A 23,918-nucleotide genomic window follows, 5' to 3' on the forward strand; every position below is an offset into this window, starting at 1 on the left:
GACAAGCTTCTTCCACTTAGTAGTAAAATCTCCAAGGACCTCAGAATCCTCCATTCAAGAAGAACAATAGAAAGTGTGGGGAGGCCCTGGCGGGTATGGTTCAATGGTTGAGCATCAACCCATGCACCAAGAGATCATTGGTTCGATTCCCAGTCAGGGCACATGCCTGGGTTTCGGGCTTGATCCCCAACATGGGGCATGCAGGTGCAGCCAATTAATGTTTATGTTTCTCTGTCATCAGTGTTTCTATCTCTTCCTCCCCCGTCCCCTCTCTCTAAAATCAATTTCAAAAATTTTTTTTAAAGAAAAAGAAAGTGTGGAGAAATGCACAGGAAGTTCGGGTCCAAGCCTGGACATGATATATTACTTCTGCCCATATTTTATTAGCCAGAAATCAGACACATGCCCCACATGACTGTAAAGGAGATTGGGAAATATCATTTTCCCAAATGCCCAGGAAGGAAATGAGATGGAGATTAATGATCACATTGCATTTTCTGTGTCACAGTGTGTATTTTACTAACTTGAATTTAAGAGATTGATTCAAGAAGGCTAATAGAAAAGGTGTCGGGGGGGATTATATCCAAATATAGCAGAAGAGAGAGGTATTATGTAGATTTGTTGCAAGAGACTGCTAAGATAGAGACATTTGACCTTAGCTTATTCCAACAGAGCCAGTCTTTGTCCCTATCAGTGGTTTTGCTGGGCACAGGCATTGTTAGGGTGAAACTCTACTCTCACTTATTAGTATCCCAAACCTAGAGATCACTAACTTATTGCCAGTGGTACTTTTTAGCTGGGCTAATGACTTGTCTCAATATTTCTTTTTCAGGGTTTGAGTAAAAAAGTTGGTGTGTCATCTTCCATCCTCCAAGGTCTCTGGATCTCCTACAGCACAGAAGGTCTGTCCATGGCATTGGCATCTTTAAGAAATCTCTACACTCCAAATATAAAGGTAAATGAATACGAGTTACATAGATTAAAGAATTAACTGTGAAACATAGAATTAGGAGGACATTTAAGTGGCTATTTAATTAATCTTTGACTTGCCTTAGACTATCTCCTATTAGCCTTTTATTGATAACTAGAGGCCCGGTGCACGAATTCGTGCACCAGTGGGGTCCCTCTGCCTGGCCTGCGTGATCGGGCCAGAACCGGCTCTCCGAAATCCCCCAAGGGGTCCCGGATTGCGAGAAGGCGCAGGCCAGGCCTAAGGACCCCACCAGTGCACGATCAGGACCGGGGAGGGACGCGGGAGATTGGCCAGCCAGAGAGGACCGCGGGAGGGCTCCAGGGCATGTCTGGCCCGTCTCGCTCAGTTCTGATCGGCCGAACCCCAGCAGCAAGCTAACCTACCAGTTGGAGTGTCTGCCTCCTGGTGGTCAGTGCACGTCATAGCAACTGGTTGACTGGTCAACTGTCTGCCCCCTAGTGATCAGTGCACATCATAGTGAGCGGTTGAGCAGCCTTAGCATATCATTAGCATATTATGCTTTGATTGGTTGAACAGACGACCGGACTCTTAGCATATTAGGCTTTTATTATATAGGATATGTTTTTTAAAATATTTTATTTATTTCAGAGAGGAAGGGAAAGGGAGAGAGAGAGATGGAAACATCAATGATGAGAGAGAATCACTGATTGGCTGCCTCCTGCATGCCCCACACTGGGGATTGAGCCCACAACCTGCATATATGGCCTGACCGGGAATCAGACTTTGACCTCCTGGCTCCTAGGTTGATGCTCAACCACTGAGTCTTGCCAGCCAGGCCGATAATATGTTTTAAATGGTTACATTTTATTCTGTGAATTAAAGAGCAAACTATTGGCCTTCTATAATAGTTGACCCTGATTTATAGGATCAGGTCCTGCTGCTTTTAGGGAGTAAGTCAATCTCAGGTGGCCTTTGTTTTAGTAGGGGCTTTTCTGACCAATAGTTCAATGGTAGAGACTATGTTCAGCACTACAGTACAGGTGGCATTTTCTCTAGTTACTAAGTGGTTTATGTAGAGACATTTTACATCCCTTTCCCAAGGCAAGGTGTTGAAAAAAAGGAACACATAACAATTATTTTATAAAGCAGTTAATTAAATGCTACTAGACACTATTATGGGGTCCCAGGTGACTTAATAAAAGATGACTAAAAGGATGTGACTAATATTTGTTTGAGTGTTATTTTTATTTACTTATTTCTAGGTCAGCCGACTGCTGATTTTGGGAGGTGCCAACATTAATTACCGGACAGAGGTTTTAAATAATGCCCCAATTCTGTGTGTCCAGTCTCATCTTGGTTACACAGAAATGGTGGCCCTGCTGTTGGAGTTTGGAGCCAATGTGGATGTCTCTTCTGAAAGTGGCCTGACTCCTCTGGGCTATGCCGCAGCGGCAGGCTACCTGAGCATCGTTGTGCTGCTGTGCAAGAAACGGGCCAAGGTAATGGCTGCCTGGCTCTGCTGCTTCTCCTTTCTTCCCTTTATCTCTCTTCCTGCTGTAGTCATCCTTATCTCCTGTGTTACCTCATGAATCAAGGTGGAGCACATCAAACCCTGTTAGGGAGCGGATCAAAGGGAATACGGGCTCCCCAGACATCCCAGTGTTTGCATTCCAGCTCCACACTGCATCTGGTCACAGTCCTAAACCCTTTGAGGGGCACTTAGAAAACCTCATTAGCAGCAGCCACAAAAAGTCTCTACCTAACAACCAAGAAATTCTCTACTGAGCTCAGAGAGTAAGGAAAGAGAAGGTGGAGGAGCAGGGAGACTGCAGTGGGAAATCTGAACTGAATGGTGCCTGCAGCCTCAGCCTTTCATGTGTAGAGAAGATAAGTTAGCCATGGAGATAAGAACAGAGACCAGACTCCCTCTTCCTATCCTTGAAGATCCCCACCAAAGAGGTATGGGGAGAAGGTGGTTCTCTCTGATTATCCTCAAATTGACCAGAGGCACTCAGAGTGTTCCTCTTAGTATATTTTAATTCTCTAAAAACCTTTCTAAAAAATGTGTTTGCTTTATAGTAACCCAAGAGCCACTGATGTAAAATAACTCAATTTCAAAATATTGGTGAAAAGAAAAGTGCTGGCCTCAAAATGGAGGCCTCTGAGGAAATTGTAACCTTGTGGTATTTTGTTTCAGTCCTGAAAACAAACTGAGGATTTTGGTGGTTTTGCAATGAAATATAAGTAATATGAAATATAAGTATGACCTCATTCTGAGGTGTCCAGTGTTTTTACCAGCGAAGAGAATGGAACTCCTGAGACTCCCTTGGGAACTGGGACCTGGGACCCTCAGTGGAACCCCGAGCCTCTGATGTTTACGGTGACACAATGATGGGCCACCTCTAAAGTCCTGTTCAATACAATGAACACCTCAAGAAATAGAATGATAATTGGGCCTTATTACTGTTGCTCTGAATTCATATTTTAATCTCAACTGGGTCTTCCCTGCTGCTCAGCTGTCATTTTACTCATCTCTCATTTTCCCCACAGTAGATGTATAAATCTTTTGTGTTCTTTTCAGTACCCTCTCAAACTTATTTTACCCTCCTACATTACTAAGATTGAGTTCCTCTCAATGTATATCTCAAAACTATGAATCCTTACCTACACTCCCCTTTACTTCTGCCTTAGAAAGGAACTGTTTCCTCCCTTTCCAAAGCAATGGCCTCCAACTATATTTTTTATCTCAATGAGTTGCTCATTCTCTCACATTTTATTTCATTCTTTTTCTAATTTATACTGCCTTTTCCCCCAGTTTCTACAACCTTATGAATGTCTCCTCTAACTCAAACGAGAAATTTTCCTTTCTCCTGCTAACCAGGAGCTCCCATCTCTTACCTTCCATATCTACCACACCTGTTCTACGAGTCATCTGTACTTGCTACCTCTGTTCACTTAGTACTCCTTAACTACTTGTCGTGTGGCTTCCATGAGAGAAGGGGGAGGCAAGTCATTAAAAATTATATACTTTGGAATCAAACACAACTTGGTCAAAGCCTGCATTCGCACTTACTTTCTGTAACGGCTTGGAGAAGTCATTGAACCCCTCTTAATCTTACTTGTTTCATCCAGAAAATAGGAGAATTAAAAACAAGAAAGCCTTTTTAAAAAGAGATGAACTCTCTTTATCTGATTTAGTGCCTGATAAATAATAGTCTTTAAAAAAAAGAACACACTTGGACACAGACAATAATGTGGGTGAAGGCCTGGATGGGGTGGGGTTGGGACAGGGTGGAGGCGGGAAAGAGAGACATGAGGGACATCTGTAATACTGTCAATAAATAAATAAATAAACAAAATAAAACACAGTCTCCTGGCACTCAAATGTAGCCACTCTCTCAAAATCCACTAACAACTGCCAGTCACCAAATAAAGTAACTTTTTCTCATTTCTCACCCCTTAGACCAGAGGTGGGCAAACTTTTTGACTCGAGGGCCACAATGGGTTCTTAAACTGGACCAGAGGGCCGGAACAAAAGCATGGATGGAGTGTTTGTGTGAACTAATATAAATTCAAAGTAAACATCATTACATAAATGGGTACAGTCTTTTTTTTTTTTTTTTAGTTTTATTCATTTCAAACGGGCCGGATCCGGCCCGCGGGCCGTAGTTTGCCCACGGCTGCCTTAGACAGTATTGAGTATACTTCTCAGAACTTGTAATATGGTCCTAGTACCCCTCCTGCCTGTCTGGTTGCTCTTCTCTCTTCCTTCTCTTAATATAACTGTTCACTAAGATTTTGTCCTCTCCTCATACTCCCTCCCATGGCTTCTGCATTAAGAAGATAATGAAGAATATTAGCCATTTATTTTGTAGAAAGTTCTTGAATTTTAGTTTGTCTTATATTTTCTCGTCATTAGAATATATATTTTTGTCAATTATACCACCAAAATGATACCATTAACTTCTGTTGCTTTGTTAAGGTGGTGCCTTCCAGGTTTCTCAGGTGTGAAGTTACTGTCTACCCTTTTTAATTAAGAATTATATTTTAGGGAGATGCTTTGAGACCTGTTTCTCATGCTTTTGTCCACTAATTTTAGGATCCATCAGTGTTTGCCCAATGGTGATTTTCTATTTCTCCCATTCCTTCAATATTTTTAATTGGAATTCTATTGTAAAGAAGAGCTGTAACTTCTCCCCCATGTATTTAGTCAGTTATTTCTAGCACAGTGGATTTCTAGATACTGATTTTATACTATGAACTGTAACCGTTGCTATTATGATTTATTTTGTTGCTCAAATTGGCCCATATTTGATCATTGGAAGCTCTTTCAATTTGGGTACTGTGTCCTTTCAAATCCCTAACCCATTATTTCATAAGACCCTCTCAACTTTGCAGTTTAAACTAACCCTTTATGTACCCTTTCCTTAAAAAAAAAAACTAGAATTAATCATTTCCTATTAGTGAATTAATATAGACTTAAGTTCATTTGGGCGTTGTAACAAAATACCATAGAGTGAGTGAGTGGCTCATAAACAACATTTATTTCTCACAGTTCTGGAGGCTAAGCCCCAAGATCATGGTGCCAACAGATTCGATGTCTGGTGAGAGCTTCCTGGTTCACAGACAGATCTTCTTGCTGTGTCCTCACATGGTGGAGGGGGACAAGCAAGCTCTCTGGGGTCCCTTTATAAGGACACTAATTCCATTCATGAGAGCTCTGCCCTCATGACCTAATCACTCCCCAAAGGCCCTATTTTCTAATGCCATCCGGGTTAGAATTCCAACATACCATTTGGGGGGGATACAAACATTCAGACCATAACACCTTTCCGACTAAATTCATTTCAGGTTCTAGCTGGGAATGCTCTGAAATTTTATTGCACCTTTACTCTTCTTATGGCATTTATTATAAACTTCTTTTTTGGACAGATGTTTGTCATATTGGTCACATCTCCCCTACCTTGTTTGAAAATCCTTGAGCACGGAATTTATATTTTACTATCTTATTCACCTTTTCATTCACCTTGCACATCGTAGGCATTCAGTAAACATTTGTTAAATAAATGGCTGAGTGGACCTAAAGCTGGGGAAAATCAGATAGAGAACTTGTTTCAAACGTTCTAACTACCACTGGAAGATAACCTGCCTACCTGTCAGAAAAGGCTGTGGCTAGGGACCTTCTGGTAGATTGATCTTAATCAGGCCCTTCCTTCAGCCTAAACCAACACTGCGTTGTAAAAACTGCTTCTGGAACTGAGTCTAGCATTAAGGTCCAAGTAACTCTAGCCATTTTGGTCAAATCTTTGAGATTCTGCCCTCACACTGGAAGAAAGATGCAGCCTTTGCCAAAGCTTGGTGGTCAAATGTGTGATTCATGATACAAAAGATATTTTACTTCTTTGGAAGACAAAGGGGGGAGGGGGAGGAGAGAGAGAGAGAGAGAGAGAGAGAGAGAGAGAGAGAGAGCGCTTCAAAATGGTTTTATTTTTTTTCCTTTCATGGTTTCAAATACATTTTTTTGTACCAAGAGAGCTACGAGTCTTTCAAATCTTGGTCGGAAAAGAACTATTTAAGGACAAAGGAGAATATACCTCAGAAAAACAAAGCTGGAACTGGAGGGTTTTTTTGGTTTCTTTTGATGTGAAAACAAAAGCCTGACCCTGTAACCTCAGGGGGCTTCTACCAGAGTTATAGCTCAGTAGTGATTTAGGCTGAGTAGGAGAGTATCCTCTAAATTTTCTCAGATTGGTTCAGGTCGTGGGAAAGACTGACTCTTAGTAGTCCAGGCTGTGCAGTGGGATGATATGACTAGAGTGGGGGTACAGCCCCATTCTTCGTTCACACAGATTTCTCTGTCCCCTTCCCTTAGGTGGATCACTTGGATAAGAATGGACAGTGTGCTTTGGTCCATGCTGCACTCCGAGGTCATCTGGAGGTCGTCAAGTTTCTGATTCAGTGTGACTGGACAATGGCCAGCCAGCAGCAAGGGGTGTTTAAGAAGAGCCAAGCCATCCAGCAGGCCCTCATTGCTGCAGCCAGTATGGGTTACACTGAGGTAAGAAAGCAGGCAATTAAAGTTGGGTTTTTTTTTTCAATCTATGTATTGAAAGACTAGGAGACCAGGAGAAAAGGGTTGCGTTATTGCAAAATTGCCACTCTAATTAATGTGAATTCGCTTTTTGATCACTACTCTGAGGAATAGGAAGCATAGACTCCATGAAGCAGTTGAATTCTAACCAAGGTACCTAGAATTATGGGCACAGAATGTGGGAATTGGAAAGGACCTTGGAATTTATCTAATCCAGTTCCTCCCCATCCTTTCACCCCTATTTAACAGATACTGACACTAGGCTCAGAAGGATTATTTATTGAGCTGTGTCCCCATGGATAGGCAGTGTGACATGGGAATAGCACAACATTTAGAATCTCAGAAGGACTAGGTTTGAGTCCCAACTTTGCCACTCATTAGCTCTGGACCTTGGGCAATTTACCCAATCTCTTGGAACCTTAGTTTCCCATCAATAGAGTGAGTCCAATAACCTATTTTTACAAGGCTTGTGTGAAAGGTACTTTGTAAACTGTTAAATACTATACAAACGGTATTTTTGCTAACTTATTTATTTATGATAGTAATAATATAGTGGCAAAATATATGGAATTGGTAGTATACTAGGAAATGTTAACAATCAGCTATGGGAAGGAGAGTGAGTGGAACAGGAGAGAGGGAGGAGGAGAGTGAGAGAGAGAAAGAGAGACAGAGACGAGAGCATACATACAGTCATGCACCACCTAACATGTGCCACCTAATGACATTTTGGTCAACAACAGACCACATATATGAGTGTGATGTAACCAAGGAGTATATAAATGGCATCTGGAAGAAGACACTCAAGAGGTTTGTCCCTAATTTCAAAGGATTTGCCAAGGATGTGAAGGTTGCAAAAATCAACAGGGCTGTGGCTGAGATGGCAAACACTTTAACCTGGATGTGGGTGATGATGAAATTGAGGAGCTCCTAGGGGTGGTTCCTAAGGAACTGACTAATGCAGAGTTGTTGGAACTAGAACAGGAACACATAACTGAAGAAGAGGCAAAAGAAAAGGAATTGCAGAAGAAAGAGAAGAAGAATCCCTAAGAAAATTCACAGTGGGGTTTAGTAGAAGCTTTTGAAGACCTCACAATAAGCTCCTTTAAAAGTTTGAAAATATGGGCCCCCAACACCAAAAAATTTTCATTAATAATGCAGTATCTGCTTATAGGCAAATTTATGATGGAAAATAAAAATTTTTTAAAAAGACCACCATGGACATATTTCTGAAAAGATTGACAAGTCCTCAAGAAGAGCCTCAGGCAGGTCTTTCAGGGGGTGTTCCAGAAAAAGACATTGTTTTCATACGAGATGACAGCTCTATGCATGTTATTGCCCCTGAAGACCTTCCCGTAGGGCAAGTTGTGGAGGTGGAAGACAGTGATAGTGATGATTCTGACCCTGTGTAGGCCTAGGCTAAGGTGTGTGTTTGTGTCTTAGTTTTTAACAAAGAAAGTTTTAAAAATAGAAAAATTTAAATTTTAAAAATAGGAAAAATTTTATAGAATAAGGACATAAAGAAAATATTTTTGTGCAGCTATACAATGTCTTTGTGTTTTAACCTAACTGTTAATACAAGAGTTGAAAGTGTGTTTTTTAATTATAAAGTTAAAAAGTTATTGAAAAAAAATTTTTTAATTTGGTGTAGCCTAAGTGTATAGTGTTTAATAAAGTCTACAGTAGTGAGGCTCTAGGCCTTCACATTCACTCACCACTCACTCACTGACCCACCCAGAGCAACTTCCAGTCCTGAAAGCGCCATCATGGTAAGTGCCCTATACAGATGCACCATTTTTTTTATCTTTTATTTTGTATTTTTACTGTACCTTTTCTGTGTTTAGATATACAAATACTTAATATTGTGTTATAGTTGCCTGCGGTATTCAGTACAATAATGTGCTGTGCAGGTGTGTAGCCTAGGAGCAGTAGGCTATACCATATAGCCTAGGTGTATAGTAGGCTATAGCATCTAGGTTTTTGTTAAGTGTACTCTAGGATGTTCAGGCAAAGACAAGATCACCTAATAACACATTTCTGAGAATATGTCCCCGTCATTAACTAATGCATGACTATACTTAAATTTATTATAAATTTTACTGATACAAAGAACATGTAGTACACAGTTTACAAGTGATAATGAGCACAATACTCTTAATTGAATGCTGATGTTGATGTTTGCTAAATTTGTGTCATAGCCAGCCTAGCAAGTTGGCTATCATGCAACTCCACTGTGATTTTATAAAATGAATTTGTACCCCAATTTACCCAATAATTTTATTGTCATTAAATCTGATATGTGACCTATTGTTAAACTACTTCTTGCCCTCATGCAAATTATATTCATTAAACTGGAAGTTCTTTTAGCTGCAGCACTAAATCAAATCCTGATTTGTAATGTTTGCCAGTGTCAGGGTGTAGATGCTCCCTCCATGGCCGATTTCAAGCTACCAATGTGACATCACTGAACACAAAGTTGTGGAGAGATACACACCATTCTGTAATATTTTCATCATATAGACACAATAGATATAAATCACCTCAAGAGCATAGATAATTGTAAAACAGTTAAATAATCAGGAAATTACAAGATTTTATTTTTTAACTTTTGTTTTAAATATAATTTAATTGTGATTTAACTTTTAATAAACATCTTTGTTTAACACCAGACTTGCAAAAATCCTGAAAATTTAAAGTTCAGCTTTCATTGGCCAGTACCGCTGCATGAGTTGCTTCAGTGATGCAGCTACCCTATCAACTGACCTAACATGTCACCAAGGGAATATTAAGTAAAACTGGAATTTTATTATCTTTGTGAGGCTTTTTAAAACTCTCTCTACAGTCAAATTTCTGGAAACAGAGCTGTCACTTTCCTTTCTAATTAGCAGCCATTCCCCCATGTCCCTAAAACAGTCCTTATATTTAAAGGAGATAATCGCTCTGCTCTGAAGATATACAAGCCCTAAGGTTGTCCATATTTATTTTATTTTTTGTTTAATGATTGTTTTTTTTCTGTTTATTTATTGGTTTTTTTATTTGGAGGATGAAGGGTTGCTTCTTTAAGTTAAATATGAGAAATATGTAATTTTTAAAAATCACATGCTATGTAAGTGAATTGTCTTCAGAGAAGCATGTAAACTGTGCCTGATAGGAACAAATACTCATCATGGCAGCTTCAGGTTCCTTTGCTAGGCCAGGCACTTCAGTTCCTTCTGTGTGCAAGAGGTTTCATAACACTTGTGTCATCCAAGTAGCTTTCAAACCTCACAGGCTAGTGTCAGTAGCATAGTTTTCCACCTGAAGTTGAGCTGACACAACTTCTTGTTTCAGATTGTCTCCTACCTACTTGATCTTCCAGAAAAAGATGAAGAGGAAGTGGAGCGAGCACAGATCAACAGCTTTGACAGTCTCTGGGGAGAGACAGGTACTTGTCATGGACATCACTCTCGTCTCTCATGTATGTGTTGTATGTGTGCGGAGGTGTTCTCTGCATCACCCACCCTGATTTTTCCTCTGGCACACCTTAGGCATCTCTCTGGTGGCTTTTGTATTGGAGACCAATTCAGCCGAAGTAAAAAGTCAAGCAATTTCTCTCTTTCAATTCTCCTTCCCTTTGGATTCCCCATACCATTAGCACCAGAGTCTTCTTTCAAACAAAACTTTCCCCTGCTCTTGTTTCCAAATATTTTTAAAAGACTGAAAGTTTCCTTACAATGTGCCAAACCAGAGCAGAAAATAGTTGTGGCCTTTCTCTTTTTTGATGTTATCCTTGTAACAGTTAGGAATAAATAATTCTCCTGTCAAAATAACTCTCTTCACCTGTAGTTGTAAACCAGGAGATTACATTTTTATCTACGATTCTGGCTTCACCAAGTGCTATGGCAGAGTGGTACCTGACACAGTATGAGTCAAGTGGGTCTCTGGGGGCAACATGAAGGTGTCACCCTGTAAAGTGCAGCCACATGCCATCTCTCTGTCTGTAGCAAAGAGATTTCTGTATTGCTCAGTAATTTACTACATAAACAGAAGCCTCTTCCTGTGACCTTTGTAGGAAATGATTATTGTCTTTCCCCCAAGTCTAAACTGCAACATCTGGAGAAACATTAGTAACCTCCTATGTGTTTTTATGGAACCAGGGCAATGAAAATTGTAGAGTCACCACAGATATGTGTCATTTTTGCCAGGAGGAGACCAATATTGAGATGGCCAAGTTAGGGAGAATATTTACCAAACAAGAAGGCTATGTGTTTTGCTTAGAGTCAGAGTGTTATTAAAAATAAGAAAAGATACTTGAATTCATTTAAAATTTACAATCACCTACTGAATTGCAATGTTTCCATCCATGGCAAAAATCTTACATAGGTTTCATGGCTTCTCTAACATTATGTAGAATGGTCCAGAGCCCAGGAATTTACTCCTCAAACAATCCCTCCCTCTGTAAGAGCCAAAGGGAGCAGATGCCAGGCAGCTGCAGCTTAAGAGCCTGTGACAGATTAAAGGAAAATGTGCAGCTGGAAACAGCTGTTGTCTCTGGGACCCCACCCTGAGGGAAGCCAGAGGACAGACTGGGGGAAGAGACTGGCCAGGACATCAGCAGTCCTGGAGTACGCATGTTGTGAGCTAGAGCTGCAGAGGGACATACTGGTTTACTGCTCCTGTCAGCAAAGCCTTCCCCAGCACAGCGCTGCCATCCCTCCCAGCAGACTCCCGTGGTCAGACCACGCACATATAACCACAGGGAGAACAAAAAAGTAGTGGTCTAATGGTGATAATGGATAGAAATTACAAGACCTACACATTCTAGTAGTATATTTAAAATAATTACTAAAAATGTTCAAGAAGGGTGTGATCTAAGTAGAAGACCTTTTTATCTATATGAATTGCTTATTAGAATAAAGCTTTTGGTCTGAGGACTTTTAAAACATTTCATACTTTAAGTATGCAGTAAAGTTTGTTACATTGTCTTACACATGTATCATATCTCAAGGTTGTGAAAACTCAGAGCTTCGTGTCAGTTTGATTATAATCAGAATTGTGTTTAGCGTGATATTTATATGAAACAATTTCAGCATTAGAAACATAAAATGCTATTTAAATTTGGCATAGAATGAAATACATTTGTAGTATAATTTATAGACCTATAAAAAGTTATTTGACCTTAGAAAAATTTGGGGGAAATGATATCTTTGCTATGTGAAAATGTTCTGACAACCCACCAAAAATTATGAGTTGCTTTTCTTTCTATAGTGATGGAACTAAGTAAACATGTTTCTTTCTAACTTATAGCACATAATCATTTAAAATTTATAATGATCAATTGAATTGTGATGTTTCCTCCAAACACAAAATCTTATATATGTTTCCCTTATATAGGGAACGAAGGTCTATGATCTACAGCCAGCTGGTTGACTGCAACCCTGTTCTAAACAACATAATTTATCCCTGAGGAAAATATGATGGTCATGATGTCTTCAACAATCTGTACCACTTGCTAAATTGAATCTAAGACACCAGTAACTATAAGAAACTATATAATCAATACATTTTGTGCCAGTACAAAAAACAACAACCTCTGCCAGTTAAACTGGCACAATTCTTTATTACCACATCAATTGTAAGAGGCATTCCAATTCAGAGGTGTTAAAATGTGAAAGAAAAAAGCACATCTTAGAATCAGTGAACTATATCTTAGCATGTAGTGAAATATTGAGGTGAGGTGCAATTTTTACATGTCGGATTTTCTAAAAGCAGATCACCAGGATATCCTTGTTGCCTTTGTCCCCATTTTGCAGCCTCTTATCCTTCCAGGTAGCATCTTCCTACATCCAGCTTTCACCCTCTGGCTGACCCCTCCCATCCCACAGGGTTTTCACAGACTTTTTATGGAACAACACAGAAGAAAAGCAGTTTGGTGACAAGATTATTCACCACTTCCTCTTCTCCTTTGTCGTATGGGCAAAAACTATGACCAGCATTAAAAGCTTCTAGCAACTCAAGGGCCTGAGTCATCCCATGGCCCAAAGGAAGCCAGTTCCCAGAGTAAACAAGATACCCTCATTCATGCCCTCATCATCTCTTGCCTAGATTATTGCAAATACATCCTAACTGCTCTTCTTGTCTGTAGCCGCACCCTTTTGTGATTCATCTCCCAGACTTCAGCCAAAGCAATCTTTCTGAGCCACAGTCTGTTCATGTCACCTTCCTGCTTACCCCCCTTCAATGACCACCTGTCACATTAATTATTTAATGTAACATTAAAAGACCAGTCATGATCTCTAGCCTCATCTATTGCCGGTCTCTCCAGTTACTCCATATACAATAAACCTGCTATTTCCTACCTCATTGCCTTATACATTCTCTGCCTGTGCCTAACATGCCTCCTCCTTGCCTTCGAATGCCTGTAAGTCTCCTATTTCTCTTTCAGCTTCTAGCTCAGATTATCATCTCTTCCTAGAGACCTTCTCAAACACTTCTTCCCCTGTGACACCTCCATACAACCAACCTCCATGGACTTATTTCTGTTGTACATATCACACTGTATAGTAATTTATTTGTTTTTTTTTTGTGATTCTTACTGACCATGAGTTCCTTAAGAGCAGAGACAGTGTCTAACAAGTAGCTCAATAAATGTTTAATTAATGTTTTGTAGCAGTGGTCAGTGTATGTAACCATGAGTTCCTTAAGAGCAGAGACAGTGTCTAACAAGTAGCTCAATAAATGTTTAATTAATGTTTTGTAGCAGTGGTCAGTGTATGTCTCACAACCACACCCTCCCGTTGGTCTGACATGACCTGTCTGCTGCACTCTTTCTAGGTTGGAAAAAAAAACAAAGAACCATTTGCTTTGCTGTGTTCTATTTAGTGTCAGCATCCCATCCAAGCAGACTGGCTTTTCCCCAACTCTGAGCTGTATCCTGTCTGCCTCTTCATACTCCTTAGATTTTTCCATTTGGAAAAGGACCATTTATGTCAGATAATCTCATCAGATGCTGACAAGCTATCGAGCAAATTTTGTGACTGGTCTCTCAGAAAGAGATTTGGCTCCAAACTGTTGTGGTTGCGCTGAGAATCAGTTTGTTGTTTTTATAGAACTGGCTTTACCTTAATCTTTTTTCTTTTTTTCCCCCCCAAAAAAGTTTTAACAGTTTTTGATAAGACTGCTATAAAATTCAGCCAAAGCAACTCCTTACTTTTGGATTTTGAAAAGCACAGATTCCATTTTACATAGTTGTGTTGCTCTGAGATGAAATTGGCCAGCTGCGTTAATGACCATATTCAGCTATCAGCTTTGAGATATGAATTCCTGCCAAATTACATCATAACCTAAGAAGATACAACAAAGAAAAAGGCCAAATGAAACATTCCCTCTCATATAAATGTGCAATCCAGTGGGTTGAAATGAGCCAACCAGAGCAATATAACTCCAGGTTAGAATGGACAGTATAAGTTTAGCGTTCAAGATGGGCCCTGGGTATGCATGGCAGCTGTATTCTGTGAACTGGCATCATTGCTGAAAGGCTGATTCTGAAATACTGTGCATATTTTCTCCAGGGAATTGTAAATTCTTTTGTGAAAAATAATGTATTTGTCCCCCTTTTCCCATACATAGGATATTAAAAGGGAAGTTTGCTGCAACCCTGTCACCTACCTAGTAGCTACTTTAAATGGGATCAGAACATGGGAGTTAGAAATTTTCCAAATTATTTGTTTTCTGTATCAACAAGGCGATGTTACAATTCCTCACAAGTATCTAACTCATTCAAGTTCTTTTCACCCCCAGCTTTACTGAGATATAATTGATATATGACATTGTGTAAGTTTCAGGTATACAATGTTATAATGTCCATTCAAGTTCTTAGACTGCTCTGGTGTTCTGACCCAAGAACTGAAGTGTTGCAGTTTCTGAAGTATTAGAAATATAAACTTGAGAAAGAGGGAAGATTGCTTTGATTTTGATTTGAAGAATAAGAGACAAAACTTCTTTATTAAGTCAATAGTCAGACCCATCAATACCTGCACACATTCATTGGGGGTTTAGAAATGACCCTCACCCCAGGTAGGACCACGCCACTTCCCGTCTGTGAGGAACAGGACAGAAATAATGTTAGGACTTCTCAAATAAAACTGAAAATGCATATAGGACAAGGCATAGATGCATCTAGTTTGAGTGAATATATCTTCTAAACTTGCCCCTTAAGCCCTTCTTATCACTGAGGAAGGAAAAGATTACTTGAAGGTTTATCTTGGTGGAAATTACAGGTCATCTTGGTTTTGCACATGAGTCAGTTGTGGATAAATTTGGCCAAGCCCAAAGACAAAATGCTATAATTTGCACTTGAAAAAGATTATAAGTGACCATTTGATTTGAATTTCCATTGCTTCCCTCATTAGATACCAACTGTATCAAAGATCATAAACAAAGGACAGCAGCAAGGAAAGACCGTTTAAGTTTCTTCCTGCTGTGTCTCTTATACTCACTATAGCTAATTTCTATCTGTGACTTCATCTTTATATTCACAAGAAAAGAGTTTTTGTCACACCTCTCATCTTGACTATTGCCTTGAACACTTCTGATCCTCATATAAAAATGGTTGCAGATATACTAGAAATGTCTGTCTCAACTAATGAAGCAAAGGAATGAAAACTGTCCCAAGACCCGTGGACTGCAATTTCTAACTTTGGTTCTTGGGTTTAAGGGTCCAAGAACTGAGGTGGCCAGAGATTGTTCCTAGCTAATTCTAAAAACAAGACCTTACTCTGCAAAAGCCCTTCTCCCTGCATTCCAGCCACACATATACCAGTAGAAGGTGTGTAGCTAGGAAGAGGTACCAAAAAAGAGGGTAGGAAAAAATAAAATGAAGTAAGTTTGATAAAAGGTGATTTTTCAGTAAATGTGTTCTTATAATTGTTTCTGCATATTATAAATAAGCCCATTTAAATGTATTTGTATTCACTTAAATTTTCATGACAAAAGTAGCTAAAAATCATTATTCTTGGAAGTAAAGTAGCATTTATATGAATCAAACACAGATATACTGCCATGTTTAACACACAGGATTAGAGATGGCAGGAGCCACCTGTTTTCAGTCTGTGTTCTCTGCCCTTAGCCCTGACAGCTGCAGCCGGAAGGGGCAAACTGGAGGTATGTCGTCTGCTCTTGGAACAAGGGGCGGCAGTGGCCCAGCCAAACCGTCGAGGGGCAGTGCCCCTATTCAGCACCGTTCGCCAGGGCCACTGGCAGGTAAGCAAGGCAGCTACTTCTAGGACCATGGGCAAGAGTGAATTCTAGGTGGGAAGTTCTGATGCATAGAGAGAAAAAAGAATCAAAATTTGAGTTACCCAGCAATCATCGCGTTTGAGGACTTGGGTGTTTGTTATTAATATTCCAGTTGAGAATATGTCAAAAATTTAACATTCAAAATCATCCTCATTTCTAGATTGTATAGAAAGACTGGCTACTTTTGGCCTGGTCGTAGAATTGCCTCTTTCCAGAGAACATTTTACAGTATCCACAAGTTCTTGGGGAGGTTCATATCTCAACAGATCCCTGCTAACCACTTATTTGCAGGTGTCTGAGATTTGCTAAAAGAAAATGTGATGTATATAAATTCTAGTTATGCGGTCTTTCCAGATGTTTGGCTTCTGGATAGATGCTAATTTGTACACTTAGGATGGAAACAAAAGCAAATTGGTAATAATCCTTTTCAAAGTACTTGAGTAGAAAAAAGGCTGTAGAAGCCAAACAGTGGTAAAGAGTTGAGACTCTCTATGGTATTCAGTTCAGTCACAAATATTCACTGCAGGCAGCTTTGCAACTTCTAGAGGTTAATAAAATGGCACTGACACAGGAGGAACTTGTGTTGGAGTTTGGTTATGGGATTGCTTAGTCCCCATCTTGGCCATTGTTACCTTAAATTCTTTTTTATTCAGTGGCTGAGTCGAGCATTCAGAGTTGAATTCTTCACATTTAGCTGTCCCTGCGAGAGTCGGAGATCAAATCACATGGTACAAGGACTGTGCGGAACCTGAGGGGGTGCTTGCAGTGGAAAGTTATCTGGGGGTTCACACAGTGTCTGGGATAGCGTGCCTGCGTCTGCTCAGCAGCTGTTCCTGGATAATTGGCTCCTGTTTCTCTGAACTTGCAGATAGTTGATCTTTTGCTCACCCATGGAGCTGATGTCAACATGGCAGACAAGCAAGGCCGGACTCCCTTGATGATGGCTGCTTCCGAAGGCCATCTGGGAACTGTGGACTTTCTACTTGCACAAGGTCAGTCCTGGGCTGCCAGAGCTGGATGGTCAGTGCCCATAATTTACAGTGATGGATTCCAAGACATGTTAAGTACAGATATTATTAATCCTTGTGGCTTGAGGGATCTTCAGTATTCTAAACAAATTAACATATTCAAACTCTTCAGTTAAAAAGTTTGAATAATCACCAAACTTTGCATTTTAATGTATATTCAATGTATCTTCCAGGGCTTGTATTTTGACCTTAACTTTATCAATTATTTTGCAGTCCTGCACAACTAATATTTTTCTTGTATCCAAAGAAGGCAACTGGAGACTAAGACAATTGCTGACAATGGTACCCTATTTGAGGACTCGGGATATTATTGACATTTACCAACATTCACATATTCCTGGTGAATGGGAAATAAGTTAAAGGATACACACCACCATCAAAACATTTCAGATTCCTTTTGATTACTATGACCTCAGTTACCTGTGCAGAACAGTGGGGAGTGCTGGTGGGCCTCTGCAGTGGAAACGCTGGGGTCACTACTGACTCTGCACTACTGTCTAGTGCAGTGGTTCTCAACCTTAGCTGCACATTAGAATCACCTGGGAATCTTCTTAAAATCCTGATTTCTGGGCCTCATCCTCCGGAAATTCTGTTTCTTTGTTACTAATGTTGTGGCCCCACCCCATAACAAAGAACAGAATTTCTGGAGGATGAGGCCCAAAAATCAGGATTTTAAAAAGATTCCCAGGTGATTCTAATGTGCAGCCAAGGTTGAGAACCACTGGTCTAGTGGAACTTGAGCATTTATTTGCATGAAGCAGGAGGTAGTATGATTGTGACTTGTCTTAATGATTCCATTCTAGTTAGCTTCTCCTGTTAGTAAACTGGACCAAAAACATCTATCCATAAGCACATATACTTCAAGGAAACCAACCTCCTGCAGAATCATGCCCAGGTTAGAGCAGCTAAGGGTAATTGAGTTAGAACGAAGAGGTTTCTTCTAAGATTTTAAACTACAACTCGGTCAAACACTTACTGGATCTTTAGTTGGCTCTTCCAAAGAAGATTTGTATCCACAGCCTCAGGCTCTAAAGGTGGGGTCAGAATCAGAGAACTGCTCTGCCCGCCTGCAGAGAGGTTCTAGCTTCCTCGGTACAAGCTACCAAACAAGTCTGGTTTCATATCTCTTCTCACTTCTGCTTAGAGGGAGTTGGTTGAGGAAGTGGGATGTGCCTGGATTCCCAGGATAAGATGTGGCAGGAGTAGATGTCTCAGGACAACCCAAGTCTCCTGGAAAGGCAGGAGCTCTTCAGCCACTGATGACCTTGAGGTAACTGCACATTCCAGTAGAAGATCATCAGGCACAGATTCCAGCAAGTTCTTCTCCCTTAACCACTGCAGAGATTCTGATCTTTATACTATTTAATTTTTCACACTTAAATCAGAAACTTTTACTAAATCAACAAATTCTATGAACAGTTATTTATCCCACATTATTTGTAGAACTCTATGCCAGGAACTGTGAGTAATTTTTTTAAATTAATATACTATAATCTGTGCCCCCTCCAAGAGTCCATAATCTGGTTAGGAAGGGATGAAACAAAGATAAATAATTACCTTAAAAAGCAGAGAATCCTGAGTGCTCTGGTAAAGGTATTTGAGTTAGAATAGGACAGACTTTGAAATTTGAATAGGAAAAATGTTCTCTGTTTAGGGAGGGGGAGTAATGTAATTGAAAAGTGAAGAAGGAGGAACAGTACACAAGTTTGGGGAAATAGGCAAGTTGTCCGGTGAAGTACATGAGTGCTGTTGAGAAATAAAATGGGAAGCATATGTGCAAAGAAATGGAAAAGGAACAGATTAAAAGAGTTTGGACTTAATTCTAAAGGCAATGGGGAGCCTTTCAAGATTTTAAAAAAGGGAATTTATGCCAGAGTTGTGCTTTAAAAAATAAAAAAGTCACTCAGGCAATAATGTGAATAGATTTGATGAAGGAATTATAGGGATCCATTAGGAAGCCATTGTAGTAGAATGGATGAGAGGTAATGAGGCCCTAATCCAGGTGCAGTAGCTGTTAGAATAGAACAGAAGGGCCAAATGCAACAGTGATTATGATACAAAGATTGATTGCATTTAGGAAATAGGGAGGAGGGGTTGAAGACAACTCCAAAGTTTGAAGATGGATGTTTGGAAGAACTGTTAGTCTTAACTGCAAGGGGGGAAGAGGAGGAAAATTACAAATTGAATTTTGGGTTTATTTCATATGTATCTCCTTTTAACTTCTTAAATTCCAACTTTTCTTATTTTTTGAAAAATCACTTTATCTATAATATACATCCAGAACCTTCTTATCCTGTTTTTTTCACCATTGGAGGCTCTGTCCAGAGAATTTATAGATGTTGTGTCTAAGAAAACTCCTTGGATTCTGTCTCATATTCAAAATCATTCCATGGTAGAGTCAGTGTTTTTATTGTTATTTTTTAATCCTCACCCAAGGACATGTTTAGAGGAAGGGAGGGAGAGAAAGAGAAACATCAATATGAGAGACGTCGATGTTCATTGATGGGTTGCCTTCCATATGTGCCCCAACAGGGATCGAACCAGCTACCTTTCAGTGCACAGGACAATGCTCAACCAACTGAGCCATTCCAGCTGAGCAGAGTTGATGTTTTAATTGCAGAACGTACCATTGTGAAAAGCTAACCCAGAACATTTATGTGTTAGAGGTGTGGTGCCTTCCAGCCCTTTGTCCTGCTATGGGAAGCCACAAAGTGTGGTTATCTGACCTCTAGGGATACACAGGTGATAGGCCCAATAGCTGCTGAGTAGACGTGAGCTGGCTGTGGCAGGTCCTAAGCTTGGTCTGACATCTGAATCCTGTCCTGCTGAGGGGCAGCCTGGAAAGTGTTCCCTGTGCAGTAAGTTGATCTCTTTAATTTAGTGAGTCTGACGTGCCAACTGTGTGAAAAGAATTATCTTAGGTTCCCTTTGAAACTAGCAAGGAAATAATAGGCTCTTTGCCATCCAAAAGCTTACAATTTAAGCTGAGAACCAAGTGTATATTGAATTTTAGGCTAAATACAAAAGGTGTCAATTGAGCTTGATCTTTATAGATGAAAATAGACATTTTGAAGGCAGATGCAGAATATAAAAGGGGCTTAGACAGTGGGCATGAAGTTATTGAAGGCTGACTAGTTTAATTAAACTTTGAATTTCCTCTATGCCCTGGGTCTCTTTCCATGAGTCCATTTCCCTCACATTCTGTCAAGGAGTTTATACTATTATAAATGAAAACTTTCAGAGTTCAGAAAATATTCATTGAGAATTTAAAAGATTAACTACAGAATAAGGTGACATGTTAAACAGATTCAAGAGGAAGTAACAGTGAACCACAAGAAGCTTGAAGATGGGGATTGGAGATGGTTCCTAGGAAATGGGCAGAAGTGAGGCAACTCGTGGGGGGGGTGGAGATATTCTGCACATGGAAGCAACATAACCAAAAGTGAGGGTTCAGGAACATTTATGGGAGAGTCTAGAGGCAGTGAGTACATCCATTTCGCCAAAGTAGCGGATTCTCACAGGGAAGTGAGGAAACTAAAGGACAGAGGGTATGCTTGGGAGAGATTGTGGAGGACCTGGAATGCCCAGTAAGACAGCTGGACTTTCTTCTCTTCTGACAGCTTGTAGGATCAATTTTTTTTAACAGTTTTTATTGAAAGGTAACTCACATACCAGAAACAAAAGCTGTGCTTTGGCAGAATGTACACCTTAAGTTCCATCTTTCCCTTCTGCTATTAATTTTCATGTTTCCTCAGTCCTGCGTTATACTTGCTCTCATAGGTGCCTCCATTGCTCTGATGGACAAAGAAGGGTTGACAGCCCTCAGTTGGGCTTGTTTGAAGGGTCATCTCTCTGTAGTACGTTCTCTGGTGGATAATGGAGCTGCCACAGACCATGCTGACAAGAATGGCCGCACCCCATTGGATCTGGCAGCTTTCTATGGTGATGCTGAGGTGGTGAGTGTCTTTAAACAAACTTCACAGTGGTAGGGATAGGGCAGGGGTGGGCAAACTTTTTGACTTGAGGGCCACAATGGGTTCTTAAACTGGACCGGAGGGCCGGAACAAAAGCATGGATGGAGTGTTTGTGTGAACTAATATAAATTCAAAGTAAACATCATTACATAAAAGGGTACGGTCTTTTTTTTTTTTTTTAGTTTTATTCATTTCAAACGGGCCGGATCCGGCCCGCGGACCGTAGTTTGCCCACGGCTGGGATAGGGGAATGTTCCCTGTAAAGTAAGTTGATCTCTAATTTAGTGAGTATGACGTGCCTACTCTGTGAAAAGAATTATCTTAGGTTCCCTTCGAAACTAGCAAGGAAATAATAGGCTCTTTGCCATCCAAAAGCTTATAATTTTAAGCTAGAACCAAATGTATATTGAATTCTCCATCCATAATGCTATCTGGGGTTGAGAGTTGCGTGTGGTGATTCCTGATATAAAGTTCTTGGATCTATACTTTAGAGGACAGAAAAATTCAAAACACCACTAAAGACCAAGAATATAGGTATGGCCTAAAATACCATGGCTACTCAGTCTGGTTCAGACCAGCAATTGAATAAAGGGCAGGCAGCAGCCAAAACCCTTGGTGGAGCTGAACCATTGCACTTGTGTTAACTGCTCTGCTTGATCCATGTGTTAGGTCCAGTTCCTGGTGGATCACGGGGCCATGATCGAGCATGTAGACTACAGCGGAATGCGCCCGTTGGATAGGGCAGTGGGTTGCCGGAACACTTCTGTTGTCGTCACTCTTCTGAAGAAAGGAGCCAAGATAGGTAGGAGAAAGGAAGAAAGTGCTGGCCATCTGTGCCCAGGGGCCAGACTGGTCCAAAGGTCTGGCTGCCTTGGGTGTTTGGTGTGAGTGTATATAGTTTCCCCTCTGCCCTGGCCCACATATTGTCCAAGTGAACAGGAAGCCTCTTGGCCCAGAGAAAGCCATCTGAGCCATGGTCTACACTACCCTGAGTAAAATCACAGGGTTCTCTGCCATGCCCCGTGTAGCCTTACCCAGGAGGCTGCTCTGAACTTTCAGCACATCTTAGTGCTAGTGCCTCTGTACCAGCCCCACCCTGTGAGCATCCTGGATCCCTGCACGGCCATGAGCCTTTGCTTCCCTTGCTCTGTATGTGCTTCAGACTCTCCAGTCCCTGCTGCTGCTGCCCCATTCGCTCCCCACCCACAGACCTGTAGACAAGGGTTGGCTTATATGCTGGCTTTTTTGCTGCCTGCCTCTCACTGCTGCTTTTTCCTTCTTTTTTTTTTTTTCACCTTCATCCATTTTTTTTTCCTCTCCTACAACTTTTTGTTTTCTCCTTTCTTTGAAGGTTGTCAGACGTTACCGAGTCGCCCACGAGGTATATTTCACCGCTGTCAGCATCAGGCGTGGTCTGATGGCTTGGTCAGCTTTGCCTTCTCCTCTTTGATTTAGCCTGCATGAGTTCCCCACACCTCTAATCTTTTAATTTACTTCACCTTAAAAGAAGATTTTTTTAAATGACTGTTGTAGAGAATAACTTGAACTTTTCATAACTAACCCTAAAAAGCTTAGTTGGTAAATAATTCAGGCATCTGTAAACTAATCAGTTGAACCTGTTCTTTCTCTTTGGGGGTAAAATAATCCTCAATAATGTTGGCTTGTCTCGTGTCTGTCTGACATTGGGACTGTGCTCCTGATACACAGTAAATCCCAGGAGTCCTACTCGATACTTAAAAATTAAGGGAGCTTTAGGGTCTTAAATGGTTTCCCTCTGCAAAGTACATATTTAAATATTAATAAACTAAATAGTTGGGGCCTTTGAGTCCCAGATTCTAACATAAATTTCTCTTTTTGGATGTTTAAAATCTTTTAGTGACATTTAATATAAACCCTTTCTCCCAGTTTTTTTAAAATAACTCCAGACTAAGCCATTGCCTGCCCAAATACAGTATGCAGACTTTGCTGCCCTCCTGTGGTGCAAACTGAGTTCAGATATTCTTATTTTAAGGTGAATACAGTCCAGTGCAGCTTCTAGGCAGTGGGAGTCATTAAGATACTCCCAGGTCCAAAAGATGAGGAAATTCTTGTGGAGCAAGTTGTTCTCTCAGCAGAAATTCCCCCAGGATGTTTTTTTCACCTAGCTTCCTACCACCCTTACATTGTATGAGTTTTTTACCCATCATGCATCCTGTACACTACAGGTCCAGCCACATGGGCGATGGCCACCTCCAAACCAGACATCATGATCATCCTGTTGAGCAAGCTGATGGAAGAGGGGGACATGTTTTATAAGGTGAGGGGAAGAAGGAACAGAGTTTCCTCAAAACAGCCACTGACTGTTTTCTACATAAGGAACCTACCGAAGTCTTGACAATTCTCATCTTTGGTCCTAGAGACAAAGGGAGAAAATGTCATCCCTCAGTGCCCGGCTCATAAGTTAAAAATCCAGGCTTTTCACCTTCTCAACAAGAGAGCAAGCAAGAATAGCCTACACATGCCTGTAGCTAATCAACCTAAAGACCTAGTTTAACCACTATTGGGCAGTTACATAGATTCTACATGGAATCTGCTAAGTGGGACCTGAAAATTCATGGTACAAGTCAAAGTAAAATAAT

At 40.5% G+C, this 23,918-nt stretch overlaps 1 protein-coding gene across 9 annotated transcripts in view; it reads left to right on the plus strand.

Moving 5' to 3' along the window:
* TANC2 (tetratricopeptide repeat, ankyrin repeat and coiled-coil containing 2) overlaps positions 1 to 23,918 on the plus strand; it is a 215,324-nt gene that overhangs the window by 182,591 nt on the left and 8,815 nt on the right. For 7 of the 9 annotated variants that reach the window (XM_005858613.2, XM_005858615.2, XM_005858608.2 and 4 more), the window contains 10 exons: positions 833 to 955; positions 2,197 to 2,433; positions 6,807 to 6,992; positions 10,353 to 10,446; positions 16,129 to 16,262; positions 17,167 to 17,290; positions 21,107 to 21,282; positions 21,970 to 22,102; positions 22,652 to 22,681; positions 23,505 to 23,596. In XM_005858613.2, the coding sequence (XP_005858675.2) occupies positions 833 to 955; positions 2,197 to 2,433; positions 6,807 to 6,992; positions 10,353 to 10,446; positions 16,129 to 16,262; positions 17,167 to 17,290; positions 21,107 to 21,282; positions 21,970 to 22,102; positions 22,652 to 22,681; positions 23,505 to 23,596 (1,329 nt within the window). The remainder of the gene's footprint in view (positions 1 to 832; positions 956 to 2,196; positions 2,434 to 6,806; positions 6,993 to 10,352; positions 10,447 to 16,128; positions 16,263 to 17,166; positions 17,291 to 21,106; positions 21,283 to 21,969; positions 22,103 to 22,651; positions 22,682 to 23,504; positions 23,597 to 23,918) is intronic. The other 2 variants (XM_014532046.1, XM_005858614.2) reach the window with 1 other exon arrangement.

This window comes from Myotis brandtii, unplaced genomic scaffold (genome assembly GCF_000412655.1).
Source record: "Myotis brandtii unplaced genomic scaffold, ASM41265v1 scaffold120, whole genome shotgun sequence".
Taxonomy (NCBI): Eukaryota; Metazoa; Chordata; class Mammalia; order Chiroptera; family Vespertilionidae; genus Myotis; species Myotis brandtii.